Source organism: Narcine bancroftii, chromosome 12 (assembly GCF_036971445.1).
Source record: "Narcine bancroftii isolate sNarBan1 chromosome 12, sNarBan1.hap1, whole genome shotgun sequence".
NCBI classification, from domain to species: domain Eukaryota; kingdom Metazoa; phylum Chordata; class Chondrichthyes; order Torpediniformes; family Narcinidae; genus Narcine; species Narcine bancroftii.
The window spans coordinates 7,063,115-7,072,225 of NC_091480.1; the positions used below are offsets into that span (position 1 = coordinate 7,063,115).

General features: G+C 43.4%; 1 protein-coding gene across 1 annotated transcript; it reads right to left on the reverse strand.

The window, feature by feature from the left end:
- Positions 1 to 606: 606 nt before the first annotated feature.
- On the reverse strand, positions 607 to 8,903 carry LOC138746482 (parvalbumin, thymic-like). The gene is made up of 5 exons (XM_069904679.1): positions 8,802 to 8,903; positions 5,406 to 5,499; positions 4,244 to 4,370; positions 1,337 to 1,446; positions 607 to 811 (listed from the first exon to the last, which is right to left on the reverse strand). Exons 2-5 carry the CDS (start codon positions 5,464 to 5,466, stop codon positions 756 to 758), a joined length of 354 nt encoding a protein of 117 aa, XP_069760780.1. The 5' UTR covers positions 5,467 to 5,499; positions 8,802 to 8,903; the 3' UTR covers positions 607 to 755.
- Between the last annotated feature and the right edge of the window lie 208 nt (positions 8,904 to 9,111).

The window sequence follows — 9,111 nt, forward strand, 5'->3', positions numbered from 1 at the left end:
GAAATTCAAAAGACACTTGGATAGATACATAGATGGGAAAGACTTTGAAGGGTATGGAGCAAATGCAGGAAAATGGAACTAGTTCACAATGGGAAGATTTGGGCTGAAGGGCCTGTTCTGTGCTGTGTGACTCCATTTTTCATTGCACTGGTGTTATACAGTTAACGGCACGGTAAGCGTGGTAGTTAACACAACTCTGTTATAGCGCCAGTAACCGAAGTTCGAATATCTTGCTGTCTGTAAGGAGTTTGTACGTTCTCCTTGTGTCTGCGTGCGTTTTCCCCTAGGAGCTCCGGTTTCCTCCCACCCTCCAAAATGTACTGGGGTCAATTGTGTGTAATTGGGCAGGATGGGCTCATGGGCCGAAAGGGCCAGTTATTGTGATAAATTAAAAATATTTCATTAACTGAGAATAATTGGGTGCTATATAATTTTGTTTTGCTTTGGGGCCATTGTAATTTGATTATTGAGAACTGCCAGAGTGAAGAGGATTAAGGTGCCATCCAAAGATTTGGTTCTCCAACAGTGCAGTACTCCCTCACTGCTGCTTCTGCCCACATGCTTTGTGTCCACTTTCAGTTGCACATATTAAGCCACACCACAAACTTGCTTCCAAAATGTACTTTATTTAGAGTTGAAAAACACTGAGCAAAATCAGATCAACCATCCAGCTCAAAGTGTTTACAAAGCCATCCACATCAATGCTTGCTTCAGAGGTTGTGGAGGAAGTATTTGACAGCCCTGCTCTTTGTTGGTTAGTTCTTGGCTTGGTTACCAGGTTTTCTTGACAACATTACTAGTTGCAAGAACTCTGGAATGTAAACACAGAACAGGATCAATTATGAGTAGAGTCCTCATTCTGTCAACTGTCTACAGGAGCTCTATCAAGAGCGCCAACATTTGATGCAGTTGCTGAGGAGCATTGGATCAGGGGCATTGGATCAGGGGTACAGGAACATAAAAGTGGCAGAGAGAATCACTGGGATCTTCCCCCCAGTAAGTGTTAATTCTACCTCACCCGAAGGAAAAAGAATCTCAGGGCTGTATGTAATGACAATAAATCTGAACTCTGAAATTTAAAAGATTGATGTCCAAACCATGAGGCTAAAACTATCCAGGAGAATTATGACATTTTGTTCTTCATCAGGGGGAGATCTATGTTAAGTGAGGGCCATGGATGCAAGTGGGGAACATTCCATTGAAATTTTGCCACCCACAATGATGTAGAAGTCCCCCAGCAATGCACAGAACTGTCCGACGCCGGAAGAGACAAAGGAAGGCAGAAAAACGGATCGAGGTGGGAAACAACTTCAAGAATAACAAGTATGAAACTCACCCTGAAATTCAATTTTTCCATCCCCATCGCTGTCCACCACAGAGACCATGGACTGAGTCTCGCTATCACTCAGCAGTCTGGCATCAGGGGAGAAGTATTTGAGAAAAGACCTGAGCAGGAAACATGATTATCAGAACAGTCAGGTCCCAATGAACAATAAGGAACTTATATTCATACAGCAGGACATCTCTTGACTTGACCGGGGTCCTTGCAGAGATCTCGGATCGGATCCATAATCGGGGATTCACCAGGACAGGTGGGCTTGAGTTGTGGAGAGAGGATATGTCCCCCGCAGTGGGGGAGGCTGAGTGGGGATCTTATAAAATCATGAGGGGAACAGGTAAAACAAATGCTCACAGTCTGTTTCCCAGGGTAGATGATTCTAGTGCGAGAGGCTCAAGGTGAGAGTGGGGAGATTTAAAAGGGACATGAGAGGCAACTTTGTCACTCATAGGGTAGTCTGTATCTGGAACGAGCTGCCAGAGGAAGTGGTGGAGACAGGGATAGGAAAGATATAGAGCAGCCATTCTCAGCCTTTATTCAGCCATGGACCCCCCCACCACCCTCCCCATGACTCTGCTTTAAAGTTTACGGACTCCCTTGTGAGGCGGTCATGTTTTGGTTACATGAGGTGAAAAGAAAATAAGGCTTTTACTTCACACTCTTGACACTGTCACTACAGATCAGTGGGCAGATGATGAAGACCAGGACTGACCAATTCACAGGGAGGAACTGTCAAATCATTTCTCTTTCCACAGATGCTACCTGTCCTGCTGATTATTGTCAACAGTTCTACCCTACTTGGAGTATGTGAGCAGTTTTGGATACCTCATTTAAGAAAGGATGTGCTGATGTTGGGGACAGTTCAAAGGAGGTTCACAAGGATGATTCCGGGAATGAAAGGGTTATCACATGAGGAACGTTTTTGTTCTTGGCCTGTATTTGTTGGAATTTAGGAGAATGGAGGTGGGGGGGGGGGAATGATCTCATTGAAACATTTCAAACATTGAAAGGCATGGACAGAGTAGATGTAGAAATGTTGTTTCCCATGGTGGGAGAGTCTAAGACAAGAGGGCACAACTTCAGGATTGAAGGGTGACAACTTAAAATAGAGATGTAGATGAATTTCTGTAGCCAGAGGGTGGTAAATCTGTGGTATTTGTTGTCACAGACAGTTGTGGAGGCCAGGTCATTGTGGGTATTTAAGGCAGAGATGGATAGGTTCTTGATTAGGCTGGGCAATGGGGCTGACTGGGAAAATGGAACAGCTCAAGATTGAGTGGCGGGGCAGACTCAATGGGCTGAATAGCCTATTTCTGCTCCAATGTCTTATGATTTTATGTTTCAGATGGTTTGTATTCACAGTATTTTGGGTTTGTACCAAGATCCAAATCTCAACCCTTTCTTACTTTAAAAAAAAATTAAGTTTTTTTATTTTTCACACTATGAACCATATCAATCAAAATACATACAGACATTTCCCTCTTAAATCTACACAGTGGCATTTTCTCTCCTTTTCCCCCCCCCCCCACTACCTTCCCACCCCCCTCCCCACCCATTAAACATTCAACATATACAATGCATTAAACCCATTAAACAATGTCATCACACAATGAAAATAAACAAGAAAATTGTGTCATCTACTTTTTCACACTGGGTCAGTTCATTTCGTCGTCTTCTCATTCTATCATTTTAGGGGGTGGAGGTCTGCGGTCGGCCCTCTCTGTTGTGTTCCATGTACGGCTCCCAAATTTGTTCGAATACTGTGACTTTATTTTTTAAATTATATGTTATTTTTTCCAATGGAATACATTTATTCATTTCCATGTACCATTGCTGTATTCTCAGGCTCTCTTCCATTTTTCAAGTTGACATTATACATTTTTTTGCTACAGCTAAGGCTATCATAATAAATCTTTTTTGCGCTTCATCCAGTTTGAGGCCTCATTCTTTACTTCTTGTATTACTTAGAAGAAAGATCTCTGGATTTTTTGGTATGTTGCTTTTTGTGATTTTACTTAATACCTGATTGAGATCTTCCCAAAACTTTTCCACTTTCTCACATGCCCAAATTGCATGTACTGTTGTTCCCGTTTCCTTCTTACATCGAAAACATCTATCTGATACTGTTGGGTCCCATTTATTTAACTTTTGGGGCGTGATATATAGCCTGTGTAACCAATTATATTGTATCATGCGTAACCTCGTGCTTATTGTATTTCTCATAGTCCCGGAGCATAACTTTTCCCATATTTCATTTTTTATCTTTATGTTTAAATCTTTTTCCCACTTTTGTTTGGGTTTATAGCTTATTTCATCATTTTCCTTCTCTTGCAGCTTGATGTACATGTTTGTTATAAATCTTTTAATTATCATTGTGTCTGTAATCACATATTCAAAGCTGCTTCCTTCTGGTAACCTCAGCCTGCTTCCCAATTTGTCCTTTAAGTAGGTTTTCAGTTGATGATATGCAAACATTGTACCGTGAGTTATTCCATATTTGTACTTCATTTGTTCAAATGTTAATAAATTATTTCCCAAAAAACAATTTTCTATTCTTTTGATCCCTTTTCTCTCCCATTCTCTAAAGGAAAGGTTATCTATTGTGAAAGGGATTAGTTGATTTTACGTCAATAATAATTTGGTAGTTGGTCATTTGTTTTTTTCCTTTCAACGTGAATCTTCTTCCAAATGTTGAGTAAATGGTGCAGTTCTGGTGAACGAATATATTGCACCAGTTTTTCATCCCACTTATAAAGTATATGTTCTGGTACCTTCTCCCCTATTTTATCTAGCTCTATCTTGGTCCAATCTGGTTTTTCCCTTGTTTGATAAAAAACTGATAGGTATCTTAATTGTGCTGCTCTATAATAATTCTTAAAGTTTGGTAGCTGAACCCTTTCTTACTTGAGCTCGTTTTTTTCAATGAAGCCGTTGCCATCCTGGTCCATAATTGCAAAGATTTCCTTCACCTTGTCAGCAGATTTACTAGAGAGACCACTTGTTTCAAAGAAACTTTTGAAGCTGAATGACTCTGAGGGTGGAATGGAAAGATAATTATGAAAACAATAAAAGGAGTGGTAAATTGCTCCCAAGCCCCGAATTCACACAGCTTCAAAACAATCTGTCCCTTTGCTGTTGACAACCCATTCCGTCCGCATTATGAAACAACACTTTTCTTGTACATGTGGCATCTGTGATTATTTATCAGTTCATTCATATTTTGGAAGGAGCTAAAGAAGGCGGTGGATACAGCTCAAAACGTTCCTCCCCTCCACGCACTCCATCTACATCTCCCACTGGCCGGGAAAGGTAGCTGCTACACTGAAGGACATACTCTCTTCTTCCTCCCACTGGGGAGAAGGCTCGAGAGTGTGAAGTCATGCACCATCAGACTTAAAGACAGGTTCTTCCCCACAGCCATCAGGCTCCTGAGTGAACCCCCACAACAATGCTCTCGTGCTGCCCTTGCTTGGTGCTAACGGATCTTCCTTTTCATTGTAATCCCGCACTCCAAAGAAAAAGAAAGATGCAGGGAGCTCATATACCTTGATGAAGGGCTCAAGCCTGAAATGTTGGTTCTGTATCTTTATGTCTGTTACATAAAGTATACGCTGAGTTTCTCCAGCGTTGTTTTTACAGCATTACCCTCTGCACCTGGACGTACTTAGTCCTCTCCTCCAGATGAATGTCATCACTACATCGAGGGGAATGAAACACGAGAGCCTGCAGGAGCTGCAATTGTAATTAAAACGCAAAAATACTGGTGGATCTCAGCCGGTCATGCAGTGTCCAAAGGAGGTAGAGATATTGATACCTTGAAGTAGGGCTCAGGCCTAAAACGTTGGTTACATGTGTACCTTTACCTCCTGTGGATGCTGCGACCCAGCTGAGTTCCTTCAGCGTTCCTATGTTTTCCTCACTACTCCTGCCCACGTTTCCTTCCTCCCCTTCTGTGAAATTTCATTCATTACTGGTTCCAGACAAGAATTATTTGTCACATGTTTACTTCCAAATGTTTTGTGCTCAATATTTTTACAGGTTAAATCAAAGAGAATACATATTTTACCTTTGCATTGTTCAATTGCCTTGGCAATGTCCTCAGCTCCCAGAATTTCCGTTATTTTCATGGTAAATATATCCAACAAAAAAAAAAGTTAAACCTGTAAATAGACATTTGTGGAAATTGTACTTTTACATTATTTTTCAGACATGTTGGCTTCATGAAACTTGATTTGACCAAGAACACCAGTGTCTGGACATTTCAGTGAACTAACACCTTTTGGTTAGATTTTATTGCCCTTCTCTAATTACCCCTTTGACCACATCTTGTGAGGCATTGGTGGGTCCGGGGTTATGGGCAGGCCATTCTGGGGATGGGTGCCTGCTCTGGAGGACATTTGTAACCCAGATGAACTTTTACTACAAGCGCTTGGTCATTTATTTTTTTAAATATTTTTTTTATTTTTCACACTGTGAACCATATCAACCAAAATATAGAAACATAGAAGTTAGGAGCAGGAGTAGGTCATTCGACCCTTCGAGCCTGCTCCGCCATTCAACGAGATCATGGCTGATCTTAAAGTTCAGTACCCCGTCCCCGCCTTCTCTCCGTAACCTTTAATACCCTTATACTGAAGAAATAGATCTAATTCCCTCTTAAATATATTTAATGAACCTGCCTCTACTGCCCTCTGTGGCAATGAATTCCACACATTCACCACCCTTTGGGTCAAGAAATTCCTCCTCATCTCAGTCCTAAATGGTTTGCCTATTATCCTCAAACCATGGCCCCGGGTTCTGGATTTTCCCATCCTTGGGAACATCCCATCTGCACCCATTCTGTCCAGTCCTGCCAGAATTTTATAGGTCTCTATGAGATCCCCTCTCAATCTTCTAAACTCCAGCGAGTACAATTCCAATTTGCGCAATCTTTCCTCCTAAGTCATTCCTGCCATTGCAGGTATCAGCCTGGTGAATCGCCTCTGCACTCCCTCCATTGCAAGAACATCCTTCCTTCGATAAGGTGACCAAAACTGCACACAATACTCCAGGTGGGGTCTCACCAAGGCCCTGTACAGCTGCAGTAAGGTATCCTTGTTCCTAGACTCCAACCCTCTTGATATGAAGGCCAACATCCCATTTGCCTTTTTAACCGCCTGCTGTACCTGCATGCTCGCCTTCAGAGACTGGTGTACAAGTACCCCTAGGTCTCTCTGCACTTCCCCATCTCTTAATCTATTGCCATTCAAATAGTAATCTGCCCTCCGGTTTGTATTACCAAAGTGGATAACCTCACATTGATCCACATTGTAGTGCATTTGCCATGTATCTGCCCAGTCCCTCAATTTATCCAAATCACACTGGAGCTTCCTGACCCCCTCTTCCGTGCACACAACCCCTCCTCGCTTAGTGTCATCTGCAAATTTGGAGATATTACATCTAATCCCCTCATCCAGATCATTAATGTAAATTTTGAACAGCTGGGGTCCCAGTACAGATCCCTGTGGCACCCCACTGGGCACCAGTTTCTCATTAAATTTACACAGTGGTCTTTTCTCCCTTTTTTTTCTCCTTTCCTTCCCTCCTCTCTACCCACCCCCCTCCAAAACCCATAAATATTCAACATATACAATACAATAAAACCATAAAACAATATCTTCACACAAAGGAAAATAAACAAGAAAAATGCGTCATCTATTTATTACACTCTGAATCTAGTCCTTTTGTCTTCTTATCATTTTCATTCTCATTTTAGGGGATGGAGGTCATAGGAAAGTTCTCTCTGTTGTGTTCCATGTACGGTTCCCAAATTTGTTCAAACATTGTGACTTTATTTTTTTAATTATATGTTATTTTTTCCAATGGAATACATTTATTTATTTCCATGGACTGTTGCTGTACTCTCAGGCTCTCTTCCATTTTCCAAGTTGACATTATACATTTTTTTTGCTATCATAATTAAGGTGAGAAGGGAAAGATGTAAAAGAGACCTGAGGGGCACTTTCTTCATACAGAGGGTGTGGGGTGGTGGGTGTGTGGACCAAGCTGCCAGAGAAAATGGTCAAGATGGATACAATTGTAACAAGATGCATTTAGACTGGTCCATGAATAGGATAGAACAGCTATTCTTAACAGAGGCCATATCAACCCCCCCCCCCCCACTGGGGGCCCCAGCACATTCAAGGGGGGGGGGTCATGTTATGAAATCATAAACTATTTTTATGTGTTTTATGCAGTCGGTAGGAGAGAAAGTATGGAGAAAAACAACTAAACGACTGTTTCACAGGGAAGGGGACCCATAAACTTTGAGCAGAGTCCTGGTTGGGGGGGGGGGGGGGTGAGTGGGGTGTCATAGTCATATTGTGAATGGCTGGGATAGAGGGTTATGGGACTAGCTGGGTCAGCGTAGGACAAGATGGGCTGAAGGTCCTGCTTATTAGCTGCCTGACTCCAGGTGGTCATTGGTTGGATTTCAATTTCCTGCAGCACCCGTGATGGGATTTGAACTTGTGTCTGTGATGTGTCCATGCGGGGCTTTGGATTATCAATCAGGTAACTGGAAGACCACACCAGCACCATCCAGCATAAGGGGGCACACACCTGGGAGAGAGAGGAATTCCCAAGCGGAATCCCTGTGAGTTCTATAAAACATCCCTTAAGATATCCTTCCACATTTGAATCACATGCAGATTTCAAATCGCCTCACAGAATGACATTTAATTTAATTAATAGATGCAGTACAGGAACCAGATCTATTGGCCCATGATCCCTGTACTGCCCAAATAGCCCAGTTAACCGACTAACCTTGCACGTCTTTGCAACGTGGGAGGAAACCGGAGCACCCAGAGAAAACCCATGCATACCCCTTACAGTCAGACATGCTAGAGATAAAATTGACTGACGGAACAAAGAGGGTCCAGGGAAGAGAGCAAATCCCCACGATCTCCACCTGTGGTCCTCAGGAGTGGGATGGGTAGGGAAGGGTGGGGAACAAGCAGCCAGGGAGGACACACAGAAATGCTGGAGGAACTCGTCAGGTCTTGCAGAGACCATGAGGGGAACTATTTTGGGCCTGAGCAACAGGGTATGAGCCACAAGCAGGAAGACACCTGAATAAAGACTGGGGACTGGGTCCGGACTTGAACCCTCCCTTTTGGACTGTGCCAGTCCACAATTAGGAGCAGTGGTTGAGGGCGGGGGGAGTGGCAGTAGTGAGTGGGGTGTTTTTGGTGGGAGCCCAAGGGGTCCCACAAGCCAATGGTTTGAGTGGGCCCGGGGATGTTGTGTTGCTCACCCGGAAACCATGAAGTGCCAGGTTTTGGAGCTGCTGCTCAGTTACCAGGTCTGTCAGGGGCAGTGGGATGTTCTGACCATTGAGTCCAAGGCTGGAACCTGGTCCCCCAGAGCGATGATGTCATCCTGCACACTCCAGAGCTAGAGCATGGATCCCAGTGTCACTCACCTCGTGGTCTTCTTCCTTATCCGAATAAGAGCAGGTGCAAAGTGTGGAGGTGGACGTTTTCCAATGGGTGTCTGTGCCTTTAAATACCCTCCACCTGCATGCCATTGGCTGAGCTGTGGGTCACGGCTCATTTACCAAGGTGGAGTCTCAGTAAGGGAGGTGCAGGGTCACATGACGTGGAGATGGGTCACAGCAGGGCTGTGTTCCCATCATGGTACCTAAGAACACTCCATTGGGGTTTTGTGTGTGTGTATCTTAGTGAGCCTGTGTGTGAGCATTTGTGTGTGTGTGTGTGAGAGAGAGAGAGAGA

Bases quoted from the DNA above. Each gene is read 5' to 3' on its own strand.
- LOC138746482 (XM_069904679.1), bottom strand. From the start codon at position 5,466: ATGAAAATAACGGAAATTCTGGGAGCTGAGGACATTGCCAAGGCAATT. The intron at 4,371-5,405 runs GTAAAATATGTA...TTCCACCCTCAG, and splicing joins GGCAATTGAACAATGCAAAG to AGTCATTCAGCTTCAAAAGT. The intron at 812-1,336 runs GTGAGTTTCATA...TTTACATTCCAG, and splicing joins TGGAAAAATTGAATTTCAGG to AGTTCTTGCAACTAGTAATG.